The sequence below is a fragment of the Ranitomeya variabilis genome, chromosome 1, assembly GCF_051348905.1.
Source record: "Ranitomeya variabilis isolate aRanVar5 chromosome 1, aRanVar5.hap1, whole genome shotgun sequence".
NCBI lineage: Eukaryota > Metazoa > Chordata > Amphibia > Anura > Dendrobatidae > Ranitomeya > Ranitomeya variabilis.
Window position 1 is genome coordinate 527,478,728 of NC_135232.1, and position 26,565 is coordinate 527,505,292.

Sequence of the window (26,565 nt, forward strand, 5' to 3'; positions counted from 1 at the left end):
TACGTAAATTGCTGTGTCCGTGAGCGCACGCATGCGCAGGGGAGCGCAAGTGGTAATGTTCAGGCACAGCATACAGCGGCGAACCGGAAGTACCAGTACCCGCAACCAAAAGTATCCGGAGTGTACAAACCGTACAAGCGCAAGGAGAAGCCGGCAGAATAGGCACTTGCAGGACCAGAGGGGGAGATGTTAGTACAAAAAAAAAAAAGTGTGCTTGACTGATTGGAGCGGGGGTGAAGGAGCATACGAAACTGGATAATAAACCCAGTACCTAATGATAAATAGAACAACAACAGCATATATAGCCATAATGTATATAAAATGATTAACGACCTCCAATGTAAAGTCAACAATAATCTGCAAGCCAAAATGGGTTGCAGATTATATAAAGGGATGAAGAATATAGTAACCATAAGAGGATATGACAATAAAAGGTGAGGTTGTACAGTTCACTGAAGCACAAGGTAATATAAGACTATAAGGGGATATAAGAGTGGATAATATTAAACACTGAAACAAGAGGTGATGTGGAACGATATGTAGGAAAAAGCATAAAAAACACCATATGCCAGGTAGAACTTGGCGACAATAGTGCCAATCTGCCTACCCCCACTCAGATATAACCAACCAACGCATACGTACCACCAATCACCTCATATCAGACACCCCCGGGGGCACTTAAACATGCACACAACTCACATACACAGTTATAAGTCACATAAGTACAGAGATCTACATGATGACTAAACATAGTTTTATTAGAAGGAAGATATAACCATCAAGAATATACAGCAAAACATGTAGATAATTTAATATGATTATGAGCTCATACAGGATACTAAGAGCCAATATATTCATTGTAAAGAACAATATACAAAAATGGAGAGCACAAAAGAAGGGCCACTAAGGCCAAATATGCGCAGTGCTAAAAAATAGCACCCCCCATGAGCCAAATACCATTTTATTATACTTCATTGCATGACCCCTTGAGCCAATAAGTTATACATATGGAGTAAAAAGTACAAAAACCCCCAAATACAATGACCGCATAAGAGACCTCACCATAGTTAACAAGAGCTGGCATTTGAAGCACCAAGAGATGCTAAAGGTGGAATCTTATTATAGGGAGATCCAATAAGGCAATTGCGCAAAAGAAAAGAACCACCATTAATAATGAGAACAATATCCAAATGAAGTCCATGACAGATGCAGCGGGATGGTGAATTGCAGATCACGTCCATAAAGAAAGACAGACAACGGCAGATTCTCATAGTCCCATGATGTACCGAAAGCACATAGGTTTATCCAAGAAATCCAGTAAAAAGCAAATCTTCATTAAGACCTACGGGAGCAATGGAACCAAGATTAAAGATCCATCTAGCCTCCATACGCAAAAGCAATTGTTTGTAAATGCCGCCCCTATTAGATGTACGAACTTTATCCAACCCAATGACTTTTGTGTTCACAGTCTGGCCATCATGGTGTGCCAAAAAATGAGATGCCACTGGAGTAAGCACTTTTCCCTTCAAGGAGTCACTGCGTGCCAGATGAATGGTGGAAAAATGTTTCTGTACCCTACGCCATAACTCCTGAGATGTCTGGCCAACGTAAACACGCTGACATGGGCAAATAAGGGCATAGATGACCAAGGTTGTCCTACAGTTAATGTAGGAACTCAACCTATGTCTGCTCTGGTTAGTAGGATTCACAAAGAAGTCCCTGGTGGAGCACATATAAGGGCAGATGTTGCAACCCCCACAGGCAAACGACCCATGAAGGTCAATGCCCCAGTTCAGCCTAATGGTCTGTCGTCTGTAGTGGCTGCTTGTAAGGAGGTCCCTAAAGTTGGGTGCCCTCCTAGCTGTAAGTAATGGTTGGTCACCCACTAACCTAGAGGTAGAAAGGTCAGTGGTCAGAATACCCCAGTGTCTTTGAAGGATAGTTCTGATTTGTGACCAATTGTTGTTAAAGCCAGTGATGAATCTCGGCTTGTTATCCCGTACCTTATTATGAGACACCAGCAATGACTCCTGCGTATGTGCATTGGCCCGCTGAAAGGCTGTAGAGATGCATCTCCGTGGATAGTGCCTTTGTCGAAACCGATTTGTCAATTGGAGAGCTTCTTGACGGAAATCTTCGTCCGAAGTACAATTTCTTCTAATTCTCAGAAACTGCCCCATAGGGACCCCATTCCTGGTATGTGCCGGATGAAAACTCCTGTAGTCTAATAGACTATTAGTTGCCGTTGGCTTCCGAAATAGTTTTGTGTAAAGGGAACCATCTCTAGCCATAACCTGTGGGTCCAGGAAGGTCACTGTCGTGGAAGAAAAAGAATAAGTCAGCACAATATTGTGAGAGTTCCTGTTAAGAGAGTCGATAAAATCCTGACACTCATCAATACTGCCAGACCAGATGAAGAATAGATCATCTATATATCGACTCCAGTGACAGACATGGTGCTTAAACTCCTCCAAGGGGTAGACCATGGTTGCCTCCCACCAACCTAAAAATAGATTGGCGACGGCCGGGGCACAACGCGCCCCCATGGCCACCCCTGAGGTCTGAAGGTAGAAAGCCCTGTCAAACAGGAAAAAGTTGTGCTTCATGATGAACTCCAATAGATCGACCACCAAGGAGTCGTGCATCCTATCAGAGTGCCCGAGTTGGTCAAGTAAATGTAAGGTAGCAGTAATTCCATCGTCATGGCTAATGTTGGAGTAAAGCGACTCCACATCGCAAGTAACCAACAAGAAATTGGGGGGTAAAGAAATCTCTCAACATAAACGAATGAAGTGCGAGGAATCTTGGACAAATGATGGGAGGTTTCTGGCTAAGGGTTGCAAAAAATGATCCACATACATGCATGCTTTCTCACAGAGGCTACCGATGCCGGCCACAATGGGTCGGCCCGGAGGCCTCTGTGAGTTTTTGTGGATTTTCGGCAGCATGTAGAAAGTTGCCGTAATAGGAACCTCTACCCACATAAATTCAAATTCGTGTTGACTAATGATGCCAAGATCCCTCGCTTTCTCCAAAAGGAGTCTAAACTTGCCCGCAAATATGGCTGTGGGATCAGATGGAAGTTTTCTGTAAAATCGACCATCCCCAAGCTGGCGATGTGCTTCCTCTAAATAGAGCGAATGTGGCCAAAGAACAACGTTTCCCCCTTTATCTGCCTCTTTAATCAAGAAGCTTTTATTTGACTTAAGGTCTCTGAGGGCATGTTTCCCTTTCCCACTAAGATTGCCCAGAGTAGATGTACATGGTCGTAAGGCAACAATATCCCTTTTAGTGAGCTCAAAAAACACCCTAATGGCAGGAACTAGGGAGAATGGTGGAGCTACTTTAGACTTGTTCCTGAATAAACGAGAGTCCTTACCCTCCTCAGAGCTGTTTTCTTGCAGAAGTTGTAATAAGTCACGAAAAACTTGTTGGTCGGTTTGTTCAAGACCTTCCGCCATATATGGTCTGTTGTGCAGTACCTGTAATAAAAGACGTCTGCAAAATAAGTAAAGGTCTTTCACTACAGTGAATTTTTCAAGCTCATGAACTGGAGAAAAAGTTAGACCACGTTGTAATACGGATAGCTCAGTAGGAGAGAGTACATGATCCGATAAATTAACAACCTGTAGTAAGTCAGAGGATACCTGAACAGAAGCAGAGGAATCCATTAAGGGGATTATTATAAGAGTCATTATTTGCGTTGGGCTTTGTAAGGCCTCTGAAACGTCGGTCGGCGACCCCCATACCTCGTTGTCCGTGGTGGCAGGTATGCGGCGCCTCCGCCCCCTTCGTGTCCGGTGTCGGGGTCGCTTTCTACTGACGATAAAAAATCGCTCTCTGATGTACCGGTCATCCCTGTCACAGCAATTTGTTTGATATCAACACTCTTTTGAGGCTAAGGACCCTGTCTTCTATTCCCCTGATGCCTCCATTTGAAAGCCCTCTTAGAGTCGAAATCATTCCGATCTCTAGCAAATTTGGATTTCTTCTTTAGCATAACCTCACGGTCATATTTGTCCAAGCCCTCCTTTAATTTGGTCTTAAAGGGCTGCACTTGTTTGGCATCATCAAAATTTCCCAATTTGGCCTCCAAATCCTTGATGTTACCCTTAGTTGTAACAAATAATTCTCGATCATGCTCCAAGAGCATATTCATTATAATGCTGGAACATTTCAAGAGACCTTGTTCCCATAAATCACGAAACCCAGGGGAGGGCTCCCATGCTGGATAGATGGACACCCTTAAGCCACGAGGAGCAATACCAAGTTTGATATACTCCTCGAGGCTGCGGATGTTCCACCAAAGTCTGATGCCCGCTCGATGTGCAGCTGTTAACTCTGAGGCGAGTTTGTTGAAGTCAGAGTCCGGGACCATCTGCTCTCCTGATGAGAACACATCCGAAGATTGGGCCCGCCATGCAGCTTCTCGAGCATCCCAATCCATAGCTGACCGTGTCGGCTGACCACGACCAGTAACTAAAAAACAATAAGAGCACACATGCAGTCAATATAAACTTGCACGATCAATTAATAAATGCATTCAAAATAGAATGTGTGCTGCCAAAAAGAAACACCCACCAAAGAGTGGGCAAAATCGTATAACACAACAAGAAAGGATTGGGCGCACTACATATACAATGTAAAGAAGTTTCTGCGGGTGCGGTGGCAGTGATAAAAAGACTATATCAAAGAAAAAGAAAAAGCATCACTGCAGTGAATCGCACACCTGCAAACAGTAAACGACAATATGTATAAAATACAAACTGTTTTATTAATAGCTCAAAAAACACATCACAAACAATAAAAACATAATTAAAAACATATAAGCACCATCAGAGACACACAGGAAAAATGGACCATAGCACAGTGTAATAACGTGACCCAAAACCTAATGGCTCATGGGGTGTAGCGCAGACCTGTATATATAGTATAGAGACAGTGCCCAGAAAAAGGTACAATAAATGATGCCTAAGCAAACAAAAATATATATATTAGGCACAATGGATAGTCCCATAAAGAAATAGTACCTGAGGGTGAGCCAAAGGAAAAAAAAAAAAAAAAAAAAAGGCCAATGGGTCACAAATATGCAATAGTACCACTAGGTCACAGCAGATATCACAGGAAATAAATTCCCATAAACATACAACCTGGTCAGGTGATGCCCCACGCGTATCGCCCGGCGAACCAGGCTTCGTCAGGGAAGATGTGTACTTGAGCCCTAACACAGTCTTAAATAGAGAAAAGCAAAATAGCTTAATTAGATACCGGTGTGTGCAGCCAGCAATGGACCGGAAGGCGGTGCAAGAGAATAGTGATTCCACAGGCGGCAGCTGTGCCACCAGAAAAACATCATGGAAAATGGGCAACGGCAAGCCGAGAGGTACAAAAATAAATTATCAACATATGTAAATTGCCGTGTCCGTGAGCGCACGCATGCGCAGGGGAGCGCAAGTGGTAATGTTCAGGCACAGCATACAGCGGCGAACCGGAAGTACCAGTACCCGCAACCAAAAGTATCCGGAGTGTACAAACCGTACAAGCGCAAGGAGAAGCCGGCAGAATAGGCACTTGCAGGACCAGAGGGGGAGATGTTAGTACAAAAAAAAAAAAGTGTGCTTGACTGATTGGAGCGGGGGTGAAGGAGCATACGAAACTGGATAATAAACCCAGTACCTAATGATAAATAGAACAACACCAGCATATATAGCCATAATGTATATAAAATGATTAACGACCTCCAATGTAAAGTCAACAATAATCTGCAAGCCAAAATGGGTTGCAGATTATATAAAGGGATGAAGAATATAGTAACCATAAGAGGATATGACAATAAAAGGTGAGGTTGTACAGTTCACTGAAGCACAAGGTAATATAAGACTATAAGGGGATATAAGAGTGGATAATATTAAACACTGAAACAAGAGGTAATGTGGAACGATATGTAGGAAAAAGCATAAAAAACACCATATGCCAGGTAGAACTTGGCGACAATAGTGCCAATCTGCCTACCCCCACTCAGATATAACCAACCAACGCATACGTACCACCAATCACCTCGTATCAGACATCTGCCGGGGGCACTTAAACATGCACACAACTCACATACACAGTTATAAGTCACATAAGTACAGAGATCTACATGATGACTAAACATAGTTTTATTAGAAGGAAGATATAACCATCAAGAATATACAGCAAAACATGTAGATAATTTAATATGATTATGAGCTCATACAGGATACTAAGAGCCAATATATTCATTGTAAAGAACAATATACAAAAATGGAGAGCACAAAAGAAGGGCCACTAAGGCCAAATATGCGCAGTGCTAAAAAATAGCACCCCCCATGAGCCAAATACCATTTTATTATACTTCATTGCACGACCCCTTGAGCCAATAAGTTATACATATGGAGTAAAAAGTACAAAAAAAACCAAATACAATGACCGCATAAGAGACCTCACCATAGTTAACAAGAGCTGGCATTTGAAGCACCAAGAGATGCTAAAGGTGGAATCTTATTATAGGGAGATCCAATAAGGCAATTGCGCAAAAGAAAAGAACCACCATTAATAATGAGAACAATATCCAAATGAAGTCCATGACAGATGCAGCGGGATGGTGAATTGCAGATCACGTCCATAAAGAAAGACAGACAACGGCAGATTCTCATAGTCCCATGATGTACCGAAAGCACATAGGTTTATCCAAGAAATCCAGTAAAAAGCAAATCTTCATTAAGACCTACGGGAGCAATGGAACCAAGATTAAAGATCCATCTAGCCTCCATACGCAAAAGCAATTGTTTGTAAATGCCGCCCCTATTAGATGTACGAACTTTATCCAACCCAATGACTTTTGTGTTCACAGTCTGGCCATCATGGTGTGCCAAAAAATGAGATGCCACTGGAGTAAGCACTTTTCCCTTCAAGGAGTCACTGCGTGCCAGATGAATGGTGGAAAAATGTTTCTGTACCCTACGCCATAACTCCTGAGATGTCTGGCCAACGTAAACACGCTGACATGGGCAAATAAGGGCATAGATGACCAAGGTTGTCCTACAGTTAATGTAGGAACTCAACCTATGTCTGCTCTGGTTAGTAGGATTCACAAAGAAGTCCCTGGTGGAGCACATATAAGGGCAGATGTTGCAACCCCCACAGGCAAACGACCCATGAAGGTCAATGCCCCAGTTCAGCCTAATGGTCTGTCGTCTGTAGTGGCTGCTTGTAAGGAGGTCCCTAAAGTTGGGTGCCCTCCTAGCTGTAAGTAATGGTTGGTCACCCACTAACCTAGAGGTAGAAAGGTCAGTGGTCAGAATACCCCAGTGTCTTTGAAGGATAGTTCTGATTTGTGACCAATTGTTGTTAAAGCCAGTGATGAATCTCGGCTTGTTATCCCGTACCTTATTATGAGACACCAGCAATGACTCCTGCGTATGTGCATTGGCCCGCTGAAAGGCTGTAGAGATGCATCTCCGTGGATAGTGCCTTTGTCGAAACCGATTTGTCAATTGGAGAGCTTCTTGACGGAAATCTTCGTCCGAAGTACAATTTCTTCTAATTCTCAGAAACTGCCCCATAGGGACCCCATTCCTGGTATGTGCCGGATGAAAACTCCTGTAGTCTAATAGACTATTAGTTGCCGTTGGCTTCCGAAATAGTTTTGTGTAAAGGGAACCATCTCTAGCCATAACCTGTGGGTCCAGGAAGGTCACTGTCGTGGAAGAAAAAGAATAAGTCAGCACAATATTGTGAGAGTTCCTGTTAAGAGAGTCGATAAAATCCTGACACTCATCAATACTGCCAGACCAGATGAAGAATAGATCATCTATATATCGACTCCAGTGACAGACATGGTGCTTAAACTCCTCCAAGGGGTAGACCATGGTTGCCTCCCACCAACCTAAAAATAGATTGGCGACGGCCGGGGCACAACGCGCCCCCATGGCCACCCCTGAGGTCTGAAGGTAGAAAGCCCTGTCAAACAGGAAAAAGTTGTGCTTCATGATGAACTCCAATAGATCGACCACCAAGGAGTCGTGCATCCTATCAGAGTGCCCGAGTTGGTCAAGTAAATGTAAGGTAGCAGTAATTCCATCGTCATGGCTAATGTTGGAGTAAAGCGACTCCACATCGCAAGTAACCAACAAGAAATTGGGGGGTAAAGAAATCTCTCGACATAAACGAATGAAGTGCGAGGAATCTTGGACAAATGATGGGAGGTTTCTGGCTAAGGGTTGCAAAAAATGATCCACATACATGCATGCTTTCTCACAGAGGCTACCGATGCCGGCCACAATGGGTCGGCCCGGAGGCCTCTGTGAGTTTTTGTGGATTTTCGGCAGCATGTAGAAAGTTGCCGTAATAGGAACCTCTACCCACATAAATTCAAATTCGTGTTGACTAATGATGCCAAGATCCCTCGCTTTCTCCAAAAGGAGTCTAAACTTGCCCGCAAATATGGCTGTGGGATCAGATGGAAGTTTTCTGTAAAATCGACCATCCCCAAGCTGGCGATGTGCTTCCTCTAAATAGAGCGAATGTGGCCAAAGAACAACGTTTCCCCCTTTATCTGCCTCTTTAATCAAGAAGCTTTTATTTGACTTAAGGTCTCTGAGGGCATGTTTCCCTTTCCCACTAAGATTGCCCAGAGTAGATGTACATGGTCGTAAGGCAACAATATCCCTTTTAGTGAGCTCAAAAAACACCCTAATGGCAGGAACTAGGGAGAATGGTGGAGCTACTTTAGACTTGTTCCTGAATAAACGAGACTCCTTACCCTCCTCAGAGCTGTTTTCTTGCAGAAGTTGTAATAAGTCACGAAAAACTTGTTGGTCGGTTTGTTCAAGACCTTCCGCCATATATGGTCTGTTGTGCAGTACCTGTAATAAAAGACGTCTGCAAAATAAGTAAAGGTCTTTCACTACAGTGAATTTTTCAAGCTCATGAACTGGAGAAAAAGTTAGACCACGTTGTAATACGGATAGCTCAGTAGGAGAGAGTACATGATCCGATAAATTAACAACCTGTAGTAAGTCAGAGGATACCTGAACAGAAGCAGAGGAATCCATTAAGGGGATTATTATAAGAGTCATTATTTGCGTTGGGCTTTGTAAGGCCTCTGAAACGTCGGTCGGCGACCCCCATACCTCGTTGTCCGTGGTGGCAGGTATGCGGCGCCTCCGCCCCCTTCGTGTCCGGTGTCGGGGTCGCTTTCTACTGACGATAAAAAATCGCTCTCTGATGTACCGGTCATCCCTGTCACAGCAATTTGTTTGATATCAACACTCTTTTGAGGCTAAGGACCCTGTCTTCTATTCCCCTGATGCCTCCATTTGAAAGCCCTCTTAGAGTCGAAATCATTCCGATCTCTAGCAAATTTGGATTTCTTCTTTAGCATAACCTCACGGTCATATTTGTCCAAGCCCTCCTTTAATTTGGTCTTAAAGGGCTGCACTTGTTTGGCATCATCAAAATTTCCCAATTTGGCCTCCAAATCCTTGATGTTACCCTTAGTTGTAACAAATAATTCTCGATCATGCTCCAAGAGCATATTCATTATAATGCTGGAACATTTCAAGAGACCTTGTTCCCATAAATCACGAAACCCAGGGGAGGGCTCCCATGCTGGATAGATGGACACCCTTAAGCCACGAGGAGCAATACCAAGTTTGATATACTCCTCGAGGCTGCGGATGTTCCACCAAAGTCTGATGCCCGCTCGATGTGCAGCTGTTAACTCTGAGGCGAGTTTGTTGAAGTCAGAGTCCGGGACCATCTGCTCTCCTGATGAGAACACATCCGAAGATTGGGCCCGCCATGCAGCTTCTCGAGCATCCCAATCCATAGCTGACCGTGTCGGCTGACCACGACCAGTAACTAAAAAACAATAAGAGCACACATGCAGTCAATATAAACTTGCACGATCAATTAATAAATGCATTCAAAATAGAATGTGTGCTGCCAAAAAGAAACACCCACCAAAGAGTGGGCAAAATCGTATAACACAACAAGAAAGGATTGGGCGCACTACATATACAATGTAAAGAAGTTTCTGCGGGTGCGGTGGCAGTGATAAAAAGACTATATCAAAGAAAAAGAAAAAGCATCACTGCAGTGAATCGCACACCTGCAAACAGTAAACGACAATATGTATAAAATACAAACTGTTTTATTAATAGCTCAAAAAACACATCACAAACAATAAAAACATAATTAAAAACATATAAGCACCATCAGAGACACACAGGAAAAATGGACCATAGCACAGTGTAATAACGTGACCCAAAACCTAATGGCTCATGGGGTGTAGCGCAGACCTGTATATATAGTATAGAGACAGTGCCCAGAAAAAGGTACAATAAATGATGCCTAAGCAAACAAAACTATATATATTAGGCACAATGGATAGTCCCATAAAGAAATAGTACCTGAGGGTGAGCCAACGGAAAAAAAAAAGGCCAATGGGTCACAAATATGCAATAGTACCACTAGGTCACAGCAGATATCACAGGAAATAAATTCCCATAAACATACAACCTGGTCAGGTGATGCCCCACGCGTATCGCCCGGCGAACCAGGCTTCGTCAGGGAAGATGTGTACTTGAGCCCTAACACAGTCTTAAATAGAGAAAAGCAAAATAGCTTAATTAGATACCGGTGTGTGCAGCCAGCAATGGACCGGAAGGCGGTGCAAGAGAATAGTGATTCCACAGGCGGCAGCTGTGCCACCAGAAAAACATCATGGAAAATGGTCAATGGCAAGCCGAGAGGTACAAAAATAAATTATCAACATATGTAAATTGCCGTGTCCGTGAGCGCACGCATGCGCAGGGGAGCGCAAGTGGTAATGTTCAGGCACAGCATACAGCGGCGAACCGGAAGTACCAGTACCCGCAACCAAAAGTATCCGGAGTGTACAAACCGTACAAGCGCAAGGAGAAGCCGGCAGAATAGGCACTTGCAGGACCAGAGGGGGAGATGTTAGTACAAAAAAAAAAAAGTGTGCTTGACTGATTGGAGCGGGGGTGAAGGAGCATACGAAACTGGATAATAAACCCAGTACCTAATGATAAATAGAACAACACCAGCATATATAGCCATAATGTATATAAAATGATTAACGACCTCCAATGTAAAGTCAACAATAATCTGCAAGCCAAAATGGGTTGCAGATTATATAAAGGGATGAAGAATATAGTAACCATAAGAGGATATGACAATAAAAGGTGAGGTTGTACAGTTCACTGAAGCACAAGGTAATATAAGACTATAAGGGGATATAAGAGTGGATAATATTAAACACTGAAACAAGAGGTAATGTGGAACGATATGTAGGAAAAAGCATAAAAAACACCATATGCCAGGTAGAACTTGGCGACAATAGTGCCAATCTGCCTACCCCCACTCAGATATAACCAACCAACGCATACGTACCACCAATCACCTCGTATCAGACATCCGCCGGGGGCACTTAAACATGCACACAACTCACATACACAGTTATAAGTCACATAAGTACAGAGATCTACATGATGACTAAACATAGTTTTATTAGAAGGAAGATATAACCATCAAGAATATACAGCAAAACATGTAGATAATTTAATATGATTATGAGCTCATACAGGATACTAAGAGCCAATATATTCATTGTAAAGAACAATATACAAAAATGGAGAGCACAAAAGAAGGGCCACTAAGGCCAAATATGCGCAGTGCTAAAAAATAGCACCCCCCATGAGCCAAATACCATTTTATTATACTTCATTGCACGACCCCTTGAGCCAATAAGTTATACATATGGAGTAAAAAGTACAAAAAAACCCAAATACAATGACCGCATAAGAGACCTCACCATAGTTAACAAGAGCTGGCATTTGAAGCACCAAGAGATGCTAAAGGTGGAATCTTATTATAGGGAGATCCAATAAGGCAATTGCGCAAAAGAAAAGAACCACCATTAATAATGAGAACAATATCCAAATGAAGTCCATAACAGATGCAGCGGGATGGTGAATTGCAGATCACGTCCATAAAGAAAGACAGACAACGGCAGATTCTCATAGTCCCACGATGTACCGAAAGCACATAGGTTTATCCAAGAAATCCAGTAAAAAGCAAATCTGCATTAAGACCTACGGGAGCAATGGAACCAAGATTAAAGATCCATCTAGCCTCCATACGCAAAAGCAATTGTTTGTAAATGCCGCCCCTATTAGATGTACGAACTTTATCCAACCCAATGACTTTTGTGTTCACAGTCTGGCCATCATGGTGTGCCAAAAAATGAGATGCCACTGGAGTAAGCACTTTTCCCTTCAAGGAGTCACTGCGTGCCAGATGAATGGTGGAAAAATGTTTCTGTACCCTACGCCGTAACTCCTGAGATGTCTGGCCAACGTAAACACGCTGACATGGGCAAATAAGGGCATAGATGACCAAGGTTGTCCTACAGTTAATGTAGGAACTCAACCTATGTTTGCTCTGGTTAGTAGGATTCACAAAGAAGTCCCTGGTGGAGCACATATAAGGGCAGATGTTGCAACCCCCACAGGCAAACGACCCATGAAGGTCAATGCCCCAGTTCAGCCTAATGGTCTGTCGTCTGTAGTGGCTGCTTGTAAGGAGGTCCCTAAAGTTGGGTGCCCTCCTAGCTGTAAGTAATGGTTGGTTACCCACTAACCTAGAGGTAGAAAGGTCAGTGGTCAGAATACCCCAGTGTCTTTGAAGGATAGTTCTGATTTGTGACCAATTGTTGTTAAAGCCAGTGATGAATCTCGGCTTGTTATCCCGTACCTTATTATGAGACACCAGCAATAACTCCTGCGTATGTGCATTGGCCCGCTGAAAGGCTGTAGAGATGCATCTCCGTGGATAGTGCCTTTGTCGAAACCGATTTGTCAATTGGAGAGCTTCTTGACGGAAATCTTCGTCCGAAGTACAATTTCTTCTAATTCTCAGAAACTGCCCCATAGGGACCCCATTCCTGGTATGTGCTGGATGAAAACTCCTGTAGTCTAATAGACTATTAGTTGCCGTTGGGTTCCGAAATAGTTTTGTGTAAAGGGAACCATCTCTAGCCATAACCTGTACGTCCAGGAAGGTCACTGTCGTGGAAGAAAAAGAATAAGTCAGCACAATATTGTGAGAGTTCCTGTTAAGAGAGTCGATAAAATCCTGACACTCATCAATACTGCCAGACCAGATGAAGAATAGATCATCTATATATCGACTCCAGTGACAGACATGGTGCTTAAACTCCTCCAAGGGGTAGACCATGGTTGCCTCCCACCAACCTAAAAATAGATTGGCGACGGCCGGGGCACAACGCGCCCCCATGGCCACCCCTGAGGTCTGAAGGTAGAAAGCCCTGTCAAACAGGAAAAAGTTGTGCTTCATGATGAACTCCAATAGATCGACCACCAAGGAGTCGTGCATCCTATCAGAGTGCCCGAGTTGGTCAAGTAAATGTAAGGTAGCAGTAATTCCATCGTCATGGCTAATGTTGGAGTAAAGCGACTCCACATCGCAAGTAACCAACAAGAAATTGGGGGGTAAAGAAATCTCTCAACATAAACGAATGAAGTGCGAGGAATCTTGGACAAATGATGGGAGGTTTCTGGCTAAGGGTTGCAAAAAATGATCCACATACATGCATGCTTTCTCACAGAGGCTACCGATGCCGGCCACAATGGGTCGGCCCGGAGGCCTCTGTGAGTTTTTGTGGATTTTCGGCAGCATGTAGAAAGTTGCCGTAATAGGAACCTCTACCCACATAAATTCAAATTCGTGTTGACTAATGATGCCAAGATCCCTCGCTTTCTCCAAAAGGAGTCTAAACTTGCCCGCAAATATGGCTGTGGGATCAGATGGAAGTTTTCTGTAAAATCGACCATCCCCAAGCTGGCGATGTGCTTCCTCTAAATAGAGCGAATGTGGCCAAAGAACAACGTTTCCCCCTTTATCTGCCTCTTTAATCAAGAAGCTTTTATTTGACTTAAGGTCTCTGAGGGCATGTTTCTCTTTCCCACTAAGATTGCCCAGAGTAGATGTACATGGTCGTAAGGCAACAATATCCCTTTTAGTGAGCTCAAAAAACACCCTAATGGCAGGAACTAGGGAGAATGGTGGAGCTACTTTAGACTTGTTCCTGAATAAACGAGAATCCTTACTCTCCTCAGAGCTGTTTTCTTGCAGAAGTTGTAATAAGTCACAAAAAACTTGTTGGTCGGTTTGTTCAAGACCTTCCACCATATATGGTCTGTTGTGCAGTACCTGTAATAAAAGACGTCTGCAAAATAAGTAAAGGTCTTTCACTACAGTGAATTTTTCAAGCTCATGAACTGGAGAAAAAGCTAGACCACGTTGTAATACGGATAGCTCAGTAGGAGAGAGTACATGATCCGATAAATTAACAACCTGTAGTAAGTCAGAGGATACCTGAACAGAAGCAGAGGAATCCATTAAGGGGTCCACAGTCATTATTTGCGTTGGGCTTTGTAAGGCCTCTGAAACGTCGGTCGGCGACCCCCATACCTCGTTGTCCGTGGTGGCAGGTATGCAGCGCCTCCGCACCCTTCGTGTCCGGTGTCGGGGTCGCTTTCTACTGACGATAAAAAATCGCTCTCTGATGTACCGGTCATCCCTGTCACAGCAATTTGTTTGATATCAACACTCTTTTGAGGCTAAGGACCCTGTCTTCTATTCCCCTGATGCCTCCATTTGAAAGCCCTCTTAGAGTCGAAATCATTCCGATCTCTAGCAAATTTGGATTTCTTCTTTAGCATAACCTCACGGTCATATTTGTCCAAGCCCTCCTTTAATTTGGTCTTAAAGGGCTGCACTTGTTTGGCATCATCAAAATTTCCCAATTTGGCCTCCAAATCCTTGATGTTACCCTTAGGGCCCCTTCACACTGGTCGATTCTGCTACGATTACGACGCATTTGCGTCATATTCGACATCGCAGTACGAGCTCGTAGCCAGCGGTCACACTCTACGATGTTAACGCTTTTTCTGACGTAGTTGCGATGTGAACGTCACGCGTCGCAATCGTACGCTACCCTTCACACCGCCATAGTCCTACGACTCCGAGCGTGACGTATTACCAGCATGGGCGTGCTAAAACGTCACGCCCAATCAGGAGACAGGTATGCGGAAGCCCAACCCACGTAGTCGCATTACGAGCTCGTATGACCGCCGTCACATACTACGATTTCGACCGCCACAGCGAGACATTTACGACGAAAGAAAGTTCTGCTCTTTCTTTCACATCGTACGATGCTGGGCTGCGTCGCAAATCGTAACGCCATGTCACACTTTGCAACCTCGGAACGAGGACGGATAAACGTCACAAATCGAACGCTCGTTCAGACTTTGATTGCACAGTGTGAAGGGGCCCTTAGTTGTAACAAATAATTCTCGATCATGCTCGTATCAGACATCCCCCGGGGGCACTTAAACATGCACACAACTCACATACACAGTTATAAGTCACATAAGTACAGAGATCTACATGATGACTAAACATAGTTTTATTAGAAGGAAGATATAACCATCAAGAATATACAGCAAAACATGTAGATAATTTAATATGATTATGAGCTCATACAGGATACTAAGAGCCAATATATTCATTGTAAAGAACAATATACAAAAATGGAGAGCACAAAAGAAGGGCCACTAAGGCCAAATATGCGCAGTGCTAAAAAATAGCACCCCCCATGAGCCAAATACCATTTTATTATACTTCATTGCACGACCCCTTGAGCCAATAAGTTATACATATGGAGTAAAAAGTACAAAAAACCCCAAATACAATGACCGCATAAGAGACCTCACCATAGTTAACAAGAGCTGGCATTTGAAGCACCAAGAGATGCTAAAGGTGGAATCTTATTATAGGGAGATCCAATAAGGCAATTGCGCAAAAGAAAAGAACCACCATTAATAATGAGAACAATATCCAAATGAAGTCCATGACAGATGCAGCGGGATGGTGAATTGCAGATCACGTCCATAAAGAAAGATAGACAACGGCAGATTCTCATAGTCCCACGATGTACCGAAAGCACATAGGTTTATCCAAGAAATCCAGTAAAAAGCAAATCTTCATTAAGACCTACGGGAGCAATGGAACCAAGATTAAAGATCCATCTAGCCTCCATACGCAAAAGCAATTGTTTGTAAATGCCGCCCCTATTAGATGTACGAACTTTATCCAACCCAATGACTTTTGTGTTCACAGTCTGGCCATCATGGTGTGCCAAAAAATGAGATGCCACTGGAGTAAGCACTTTTCCCTTCAAGGAGTGACTGTTTGCTTAGGCATCATTTATTGTACCTTTTTCTGGGCACTGTCTCTATACTATATATACAGGTCTGCACTACACCCCATGAGCCATTAGGTTTTGGGTCACGTTATTACACTGTGCTATGGTCCATTTTTCCTGTGTGTCTCTGATGGTGCTTATATGTTTTTAATTATGTTTTTATTGTTTGTGATGTGTTTTTTGAGCTATTAATAAAACAGTTTGTATTTTATACATATTGTCGTTTACTGTTTGCAGGCGTGCGATTCACTGCAGTGATGCTTTTTCTTTTTCTTTCATTACAAAGGAAAGTCACACCTCAGGGACGTTTTAATGGTCTCAGGGGACACATTGTAGACGTGTTCTGTTCCACGTGAGCAAGGAGAATAAGTTTATGAGCCACCTTGCACATATGCGACTCAGGAGAAAGGGTGCACTCTAGCTGTATGCTTTTAATGCGTGCGGGTGCGGTGCCTAGTCCAATAATAGATATAACCATAGCAAAAAAAAAGAAGAAAAAAGATTGGACTAAAATAGGCTCGCACAACCTCATTATATGCAAAAATATGAAAAACATTTATTGGAACACCACAGCAAAACAATATAAAAACATTTAAAAATGCACGTATAGGTACACAACACCCCAATTAAACTCAGTATGTGGAATAACAATACACTGATAAGCTCAGCTGAACCAACATGTACATACCAATATCAATATCATGGTCAGGACCCAATGCAATAAACCTGGGTCCCACTAATCTATGGCCAACAATAGATGGAACTCTAAGTAGCCAGAATGACACTGCTGGATAAATGGAAAAACAGCAAAATGCCGTACCTAATCCATTGAATATGGATCGCAGGTTAGAGCTACTAAAAAGTAGGGCAATAGAAGTCACCTAAAGCCCACACGCCAAGGTTGGTCTGCTGAGGATAAGAATGGGGTGTAAGGAACTGGCCCCACGCGTATCGCCGCCGCAGCGGCTTCGTCAGGGGAAGTAAGTTTGTGTGGTGAGCCACCAATGTTATATACTATAAGCCCAATTACCTAAAGTGCCGGCTGCTGAGTCTCGTTGGAGCAGAGAAGCGTGGACCGCAACGCAACTGCCAACCGGAAGTAGAGGGAAGCGGGCGGAAGTCAAGGGGATCTCCATGGAGAGGAAGCTGCGCATGCGCACACACGGCTCTCGTAATGAGCCATGTTGCGCAAGCGCTGGAAAAAAGAGGAACAAATCAGATGGAAATGATAGAAAAGGGATAGGGTGGCACACAATGCAGCCGCCGCAAAGGATAAAACAGAGAATAGTACAGAATGAGGACTCCACACAAAGCGGAGAGCCAAGGGGCAGCCTATGGAATACGGGAAAAAGGTGTATAATTAATGCAGCAACATAAAAATGCATAAAGACATATACTAACCAGATAACCATATGTACATATGTAAATAAATACAAAAAAATACAAAAACAGGAGAAACAATGTGGAAAACCCCCAATGCATTACGAGACTAGCCACATAAAAATATATTTCCCCTTTGTCTTTTTATATATATATACACTTTCATTTACGGTGAAGGATTCCCAGAAAGGCACTAATCCCACTAATAGTGGCGCATATGTAGTTCACTTCTTGTATGTCGAAGACTATACATAATGGTGTCCACAGGAATCAAGTCCAGAAAATCCATTGTTAATAGAATGAATAAATATCTCCATTCTCTGTTTCGTGCATGCTGCTTGAGGACAAATCTTTGTGGTGACATATCCCGTAGTCACATACTTTCAAATGAACCCGTAGATGTCAAGAAATACTAAGCCCCCGGTTGATAGGGAAGGTAAAAGAAAACCATCATATCCGAAGGTCATGTACAGGAGAGCGTGTAATTCCCCACATGTGGAAGTGTAGATCCAAATAGGCTGATGTGTCTGCCAGAGGAGGCTAAAAAGAGAGAACAAAAGTACATGGCATTAGTGCAACATGGGTGAAACCCTAGATGTACTTAGAGAGTTTCAATTGCCCAGAAACCCTGTGAAGAGGAGTTCTTCATTAAGGCCTGAGGGGGACACAGATTGTAACTCAAAAATCCATTTGGACTCCATTTGTAAAAGGAGTTTACGACTGTCTCCTCCTCTCTCATTGGGGGCAAGTTTCTGTAGGCCCACCATCCTGAGATTAGCAGAAGAACCCCGATGTTGATTTAAAAAATGCTCAGCCACTGGGGTTAGTATTCTGCCCTTCTTAAGGTCTGAAGTTGCTAGATGTATCGTGGAAATGTGCTTTTGAGCACGTTTCTGCAACTCCTGCGAGGTTTGCCCCACATACACCCTTTTACACGGGCAAATAAGGGCATAAATTACATCCCTGGACCGACAATTGATGTATGCTTTTAAAGGATGTCTACTCAACAGTGTGGGATGGATAAAAAAATCACGAGTTGGAACCATGTGGGGGCAGACATTACAACCTCCACATGGGAATGAACCCCTTAGAATAATGCCTCTGTTCAGCCTCACCGTAGACCTTTTAAAATGGCTCCTCGTGAGTATATCCCTCAAATTTGGTGCCCGTCTAGCTGTTATAGACGGTCTGTCGCTCGTAACTTCCATGGTTTGATGATCTGCTCTCAAAATGGGCCAATGCTTTGAAAATATGTCACTGACCTGCTTCCAGCTGTTGTTAAAGTCGGTGATAAATCTGGTCTGCGTCTCCTGACGTTGTCTTCCAGATGATAACAAGGACTTCTGATCATGTCTTCTTGCTCTCTGATAGGCTGTAGAGATAATGCGTCGGGGGTAGCCCCTTTGCTTAAAGCGAGAAGACAAGTCCCGGGCCTGAGTTGAAAAGTCAGAATCACGGGTACAGTTACGTCTTATACGCAAAAACTGCCCGGTAGGCACACCCACCTTGGTGTGCCAGGGATGAAAGCTGGAGAATTCCAGAAGCGCATTGGTCGCCGTTGGTTTGCGAAATAGACTTGTCGCCAGGCCATTCTGATAGGGGAAGATTTTCAAGTCCAAAAATGTGATTTCTCTGTCAGAGATGGTATAAGTAAGGAAGATATTAAAAGGGTTAGAATTTAAGACCTTAAAAAATTCTATACATTCCCCCTCTGTACCCTTCCAGAGAATGAAAACGTCGTCTATAAAGCGAAATAAGGCGTGTACGTGGGCCGCGAAGGAGGGTAAGCATTACTGCTGTACAAGGTGGCTGTAAAACATACAAACACCTGGGGGAGGGGCGACAGGTTCCCTTCAATTTCAGTTCTTGTGTCTGCGTGGCTTTTGCAGGACTCGATGCCGGCTACACAGCAGGGGAACAGCTGGCGGTGCTGAACCCCACTGACACATTGGCTGGTGTTTTTCTCTGTGCAGCTAGCAGTACCGGGCGCCAACTGGCGGTGTTAGAGCCCAGGGTCAGCAGGAGGAGAGGGAGCAGAGTGTAGGCCGAAGCCTGCACTGGCGGCAGCTTTGTGTCTGCGTGGCTGTTGCAGGACACGTTGCCGGCTACACAGCAGGGGAACAGCTGGCGGTGCTGAACCCCACTGACACATTGGCGAGGTGTTTGGCTCTGTGCAGCCAGCACTACCGGGCACCAACTGGCGGTGTTAGAGCCCAGGGTCAGCAGGAGGAGAGGGAGCAGAGTGTAGGCCGAAGCCTGCACTGGCGGCAGCTTTGTGTCTGCGTGGCTGTTGCAGGACACATTGCCGGCTACACAGCAGGGGAACAGCTGGCGGTGCTGAACCCCACTGACACATTGGCGGGTGTTTTCCTCTGTGCAGCCAGCACTTCGGGGCACCAACTGGCGGTGTTAGAGCCCAGGCTCTGCAGGGGGAGCAGAGTGTAGGCCGAAGCCTAATTGAACCAATTTTAAAGGTAACCTTTAACCCCCCCTCAGGGGTTACAAACTAGAAGAGCCACACCTTGGCCAGCAGTAATGCTGCACAAGTCAAAGGTTGCTCTTTTAAATTTTGTTCCTTGCACACGCTGAATGAAACCCGTATGACATTTTGCCCCTTATACAGTCAAAACTGTCTTGGAGGCGGGAGTTTCCTTCGTAATGCGGCGCAGCACAGTTGTCAAGAATCCCACCTTGGTGCTGGGCGTGGCCTCCTGAGCGTCGGTATTTGCTGCACAGGAGTCTGCGCTGTCGTGTTATCCCTTGGCCTTGCGCTGTTAACACTGCCCGTCTTCTGACTTCATTTAATGTCGGTCGTTGCGGTTTGCGATGCCCATGAATACCAGCCCCGCAGTGTCTTCTCATTTATTCACACTGCGGGGCTGGGATTCATGGCCTGGCGCAGTCAATATGTTCGCCTCTCACACTCGTGTCCTTACACCTGCTTCAGACTGTGCGGCATCAGCTGATCCCTTATCGCATACCACGGCCATGAGGACGCACAGTCTGAAGAAGGCAGAAGGAGATAAGGGACTGGCGAAGATATGCACTGCTCATGCCCATCAATCACACCCTCGCAGTCAAAATAAATAAGACACCGAGGGGCGTTGTGTCGGGCAGGGCGGCAGCAGAGGCGCAGCCAGCCAACCAAGGATGCCAGAAGACGGGCAGCGCTACCAAGGGGGTTGCAGCGTGTCATTACAAAGGAAAGTCACACCTCAGGGACGGTTTAATGGTCTCAGAGGACACATTTTATATGTGTTTCGTTCGCCATGTGCAAGGAGAGTAACTTAATGAGCCACCTTGTACAAATACAGCATTACTGCTGTACAAGGTGGCTGTTATACATACAAACGCCTGGGGAGGGGGGACAGGTTCCCTTCAATTTCAGTTCTTGTGTCTGCGTGGCTTTTGCAGGACACGATGCCGGCTACACAGCAGGGGAACAGCTGGCGGTGCTGAACCCCACTGACACATTGGCGAGGTGTTTGGCTCTGTGCAGCCAGCACTTCCGGGCCCCAACTGGCGGTGTTAGAGCCCAGGGTCAGCAGGAGGAGAGGGAGCAGAGTGTAGGCCAAAGCCTGCACTGGCGGCAGCTTTGTGTCTGCGTGGCGTTTGCAGGACACGTTGCCGGCTACACAGCAGGGGAACAGCTGGCGTTGCTGAACCCCACTGACACATTGGCTGGTGTTTTTCTCTGTGCAGCTAGCACTCCCGGGCACCAACTGGCGGTGTTAGAGCCCAGGGTCAGCAGGAGGAGCAGAGTGTAGGCCGAAGCCTGCAGTGGAGCAAGTTGAAAGGGAACCTTTAACCCCCCCCCAAGGCGTTTGTAGCTGAAAGAGCCATCTTGCACAGCACTAATGCTGGAAAAGGTAAACTTAGCTCTTTTAATTATGGTCCTTGCAAACGCTGTACTTGACACTTATGAAATGTGTCCCCTCACACCGTTAAACCGTCCGGTAGGTGGAACTTTCCTTCGTAATGTGACGCAGCACAGCCGTCATTCTTACCCCCTTGGCGCCGTGCGCCTCCTCCTCAGCGTTGTTTGAATCTGTCCCGGAGCCTGCGCTGGTATGTTAGCCCTTGGCCATGCACACATTTTGCGCTGCCCGTCTTCTGACATCATTTGGTGTCAGGCTGGCTGCGCCTGTGCGGCCGCGCTGGCCAAGATCCCGCCTCGCTGTGTCATCTAATGTAATCACTCTGCGGACTTGTGATCCATGGGCATGAGCAGTGCATATCCTCGCCTCTCACTCCCCTCCCTACGGCTTCTTCAGACTGTGCGGCGTCACGGCCGTGGTATGCTATTAGGGATCAGCTGACGTTGCACAGTCTGAAGAAGGCATAGGGAGATGAGTGAGAGGCGGATGTTAAGATATGCACTGCGCATGTCCATGGATCACAGGCCCGCAGTGGGATTAAATCAGAAGACACTACGAGGCGGGATATCGGCCACCGCGGCCGCACAGGCGCAGCCAGCCTGACACCAAATAATGTCAGAAGACGGGCAGCGCTAAGTGTGCATGTCCAAGGGCTAACATAACAGCGCAGGCTCCGGGACAGATTCAAACAACGCTGAGGAGGCGGCGCACGGCGCCAAGGGGGTAAGAATGACGGCTGTGCTGTGTCACATTACGAAGGAAAGTTCCACCTACCGGACGGTTTAACGGTGGGAGGGGACACATTTCATAAGTGTTAGGTTCAGCATGTGCAAGGAGCACCACGAAAACAGGCACTTTTTCCTTTTGCATCATTACTGCTGCACAAGGTGGCTCTTTCAGTAAGAAACGCCTGGGGGGGGGACAGGTTATCTTAAATTTAAGTTGTTGTGCCTGCGTGGCGGTCGCATGACACGTTGCCGTATACACAGCAGGGGAGCAGCAGGCATTACTGAACCCCACTAACACATTGGCGAGGTGTTTGGCTCTGTGCGGACAGCACTTCCGGACAACAACTAGCGGTGTTGGAGCCCAGGGACAGCAGGGGGAGGAGGTGGAGGAGAGAGGAGGGATTGCCACACACACAGCTGGGGAACAGCTGACGTTACTGAACCCCAATAACAGAGGAGCGACTGTTGACTGTGCGGACAGCACTTCCAGACAACAACTAGCGGTGTTGGAGCCCAGGGACAGAAGGAGGAGGAGGTGGAGGAGAGAGGAGGGATTGCCACACACACAGCTGGGGAACAGCTGACGTTACTGAACCCCAATAACACGGCAGCAAGTGTTGACTGTGCGGACAGCACTTCCAGGCACCAACTAGCGGTGTTGGAGCCCAGGGACAGCAGGAGGAGCAGAGGAACACAGTGTAGGCCGAAGCCTGATTGGAGAAAGTCGAAAGGGAACCTTTAACCCCCCCCCAAGGCGTTTGTAGCTGAAAGAGCCAGCTTGTGCAGCACAAAGGATGCAAAAGGAAAAGGTGGCTCTTTTCATTATGCTCCTTGCAAACACAGAACTAAACACTTATAAAATGTGTCCCCTGATACCGTGAGACCGTCCCGGAGGTGGAACTTTCCTTCGTAATATGACGCAGCACAGCTGTCATTCCTACCCCCTTGGCGCCGTGCCCCGGCTCCTCAGCGTTGTTTAATTCCATCCCGGAGCCTGCGCTGTTATGTTATCCCTTGGCCAGGCACACTTAGCGCTGCCCATCTTCTGACATCATTTGGTGTCAGTCTGGCTGCGCCTGTGCGTCCGCGCTGGCCGAGATCCCGCCTCGCAGTGTCAACTAATGTAATCCCACCGCGGGCCTGGGATCCGTGGCCATGCGCAGTGCATATCCTCGCCTCTCACTCCCCTCCCTCCGGCTTCTTCAGACTGTGCGGTGTTGTGAATTTACCTTTTGGCTCCCTCTAGTGGCTACTAGTGATTTGACTCTGGGTATGTCATTCTTCCCTTGTATGCTCACCTGGGTCGTTAGGTCAGGGGTGTTGCTATATAAGCTCCCTGGACCTTCAGTTCAATGCCTGGCAACGTTGATATCAGAGCTAATCTGTAGTGCTCTTGTCTACTGATCCTGGTTCCTGCGTGATTAAGCTAAGTCTGCTCTCTTGCTTTCTGCTATTTGTTTTTGTTTGCATTTTTGTCCAGCTTGTACATAATCTGTATCCTATCCTTGCTGGAAGCTCTAGGGAGGCTGGAGTTCTCCCCCCGGGCCGTTAGACGGTTCGGGGGTTCTTGAATCTCCAGTGTGGTTTTGTGATAGGGTTTTTGTTGACCATATAAGTTACCATAAGACCATATCTTACTACATTCTGCTATTAGTAAGTGGGCCTCTCTTTGCTAAATCTAGTTCATCTCTGTGTTTGTCATTTCCTCTTACCTCACCGTTATTATTTGTGGGGGGCTTGTATCCAACTTTTGGGGTCTTTTCTCTGGAGGCAAGAGAGGTCTTTGTTTTCCTCTTCTAGGGGTAGTTAGCTCTCCGGCTGGCGCGAGACATCTAGCGACCAACGTAGGCATGTTCCCCGGCTACTTCTAGTGTTGGCGTTAGGAGTAGATATATGGTCAACCCAGTTACCACTGCCCTATGAGCTGGATTTTTGTACTTCGCAGACTTGCTGATATCTCTGAGACCCTCGCCATTGGGGTCATAACAGTTTGCCAGGCCAGTATTAAATGTTAAATGCATTGCAGAAGCGGGATTATAAGAAAGAAAATTCTGAGTTTTTTTTTCTCTCTCTTACTGTTGTGAATTTACCTTTTGGCTCCCTCTAGTGGCTACTAGTGATTTGACTCTGGGTATGTCATTCTTCCCTTGTATGCTCACCTGGGTCGTTAGGTCAGGGGTGTTGCTATATAAGCTCCCTGGACCTTCAGTTCAATGCCTGGCAACGTTGATATCAGAGCTAATCTGTAGTGCTCTTGTCTACTGATCCTGGTTCCTGCGTGATTAAGCTAAGTCTGCTCTCTTGCTTTCTGCTATTTGTTTTTGTTTGCATTTTTGTCCAGCTTGTACATAATCTGTATCCTATCCTTGCTGGAAGCTCTAGGGAGGCTGGAGTTCTCCCCCCGGGCCGTTAGACGGTTCGGGGGTTCTTGAATCTCCAGTGTGGTTTTGTGATAGGGTTTTTGTTGACCATATAAGTTATCTTACTACATTCTGCTATTAGTAAGTGGGCCTCTCTTTGCTAAACCTAGTTCATCTCTGTGTTTGTCATTTCCTCTTACCTCACCGTTATTATTTGTGGGGGGCTTGTATCCAACTTTTGGGGTCTTTTCTCTGGAGGCAAGAGAGGTCTTTGTTTTCCTCTTCTAGGGGTAGTTAGCTCTCCGGCTGGCGCGAGACATCTAGCGACCAACGTAGGCATGTTCCCCGGCTACTTCTAGTGTTGGCGTTAGGAGTAGATATATGGTCAACCCAGTTACCACTGCCCCATGAGCTGGATTTTTGTACTTCGCAGACTTGCTGATATCTCTGAGACCCTCGCCATTGGGGTCATAACAGTATATTGGAGATCCTTAATCCTGTATCCTTTCGCCTGGATCTTCCGGTGTCGTTTGCCATTCACAACGTATTTCATAGGTCCTTGTTGCGGCGGTACGTTGTGCCTGTGGTTCCTTCTGCTGAGCCTCCTGCTCCGGTGTTGGTTGAGGGCGAGTTGGAGTACGTGGTGGAGAAGATCTTAGATTCTCGTCTCTCCAGGCGGAGGCTTCAGTACCTGGTCAAGTGGAAGGGCTATGGTCAGGAGGATAATTCCTGGGTGGTCGCCTCTGATGTGCATGCGGCCGATTTAGTTCGTGCCTTTCACGCCGCTCATCCTGATCGCCCTGGTGGTCTTGTTGAGGGTTCGGTGACCCCTCACTAAGGGGGGGTACTGTTGTGAATTTACCTTTTGGCTCCCTCTAGTGGCTACTAGTGATTTGACTCTGGGTATGTCATTCTTCCCTTGTATGCTCACCTGGGTCGTTAGGTCAGGGGTGTTGCTATATAAGCTCCCTGGACCTTCAGTTCAATGCCTGGCAACGTTGATATCAGAGCTAATCTGTAGTGCTCTTGTCTACTGATCCTGGTTCCTGCGTGATTAAGCTAAGTCTGCTCTCTTGCTTTCTGCTATTTGTTTTTGTTTGCATTTTTGTCCAGCTTGTACATAATCTGTATCCTATCCTTGCTGGAAGCTCTAGGGAGGCTGGAGTTCTCCCCCCGGGCCGTTAGACGGTTCGGGGGTTCTTGAATCTCCAGTGTGGTTTTGTGATAGGGTTTTTGTTGACCATATAAGTTATCTTACTACATTCTGCTATTAGTAAGTGGGCCTCTCTTTGCTAAATCTAGTTCATCTCTGTGTTTGTCATTTCCTCTTACCTCACCGTTATTATTTGTGGGGGGCTTGTATCCAACTTTTGGGGTCTTTTCTCTGGAGGCAAGAGAGGTCTTTGTTTTCCTCTTCTAGGGGTAGTTAGCTCTCCGGCTGGCGCGAGACATCTAGCGACCAACGTAGGCATGTTCCCCGGCTACTTCTAGTGTTGGCGTTAGGAGTAGATATATGGTCAACCCAGTTACCACTGCCCTATGAGCTGGATTTTTGTACTTCGCAGACTTGCTGATATCTCTGAGACCCTCGCCATTGGGGTCATAACAGTGCGGTGTCACGGCCGTGGCATGCTATTAGGGATCAGCTGACGGCGCACAGTCTGAAGAAGGCGAAGGGAGATGAGTGAGAGGTAGAGGTGAAGATATGCACTGCGCATGCCCATGGATCCCAGGCCCGCAGTTTGATTAAATCAGAAGACACTGCGAGGCAGGATCTCGGCCAGCGCGGCCGCACAGGCGCAGTCAGCATGACACCAAATGATGTCAGAAGAGGGGAAGCGCTAAGTGTGCCTGGCCAAGGGATAACATAACAGCGCAGG

The 26,565-nt window shown here is 45.8% G+C and overlaps 1 protein-coding gene and 1 long non-coding RNA gene across 2 annotated transcripts; both read right to left on the minus strand.

Moving 5' to 3' along the window:
- Positions 1–1,312: 1,312 nt before the first annotated feature.
- On the minus strand, positions 1,313–3,462 carry LOC143799228 (uncharacterized). Its single transcript, XR_013220532.1, has 3 exons — positions 3,380–3,462; positions 2,004–2,314; positions 1,313–1,342 (listed from the first exon to the last, which is right to left on the minus strand). It is a non-coding gene; the product is annotated as an uncharacterized LOC143799228 (long non-coding RNA).
- A 2,683-nt stretch (positions 3,463–6,145) lies between these two features.
- Positions 6,146–9,262, minus strand: LOC143796700 (uncharacterized). The gene is made up of 5 exons (XM_077281042.1): positions 9,156–9,262; positions 8,975–9,053; positions 8,786–8,888; positions 7,410–7,720; positions 6,146–6,748 (listed from the first exon to the last, which is right to left on the minus strand). The coding sequence occupies exons 1-5, from the start codon at positions 9,260–9,262 to the stop codon at positions 6,674–6,676; spliced, it is 675 nt and encodes a 224-aa protein (XP_077137157.1). The 3' UTR covers positions 6,146–6,673.
- Between the last annotated feature and the right edge of the window lie 17,303 nt (positions 9,263–26,565).

Excerpts from the sequence above, each read along its gene's own strand:
- LOC143796700 (XM_077281042.1), bottom strand. The coding sequence starts at position 9,262 with ATGACCGGTACATCAGAGAGCGATTTTTTATCGTCAGTAGAAAGCGAC. Across the intron at positions 9,054-9,155 it reads CTGCCACCACGGACAACGAG|GTATCCTCTGACTTACTACA; the intron begins GTATGGGGGTCG and ends GCTTCTGTTCAG. Across the intron at positions 8,889-8,974 it reads GCTATCCGTATTACAACGTG|GTACTGCACAACAGACCATA; the intron begins GTCTAACTTTTT and ends CTTTTATTACAG.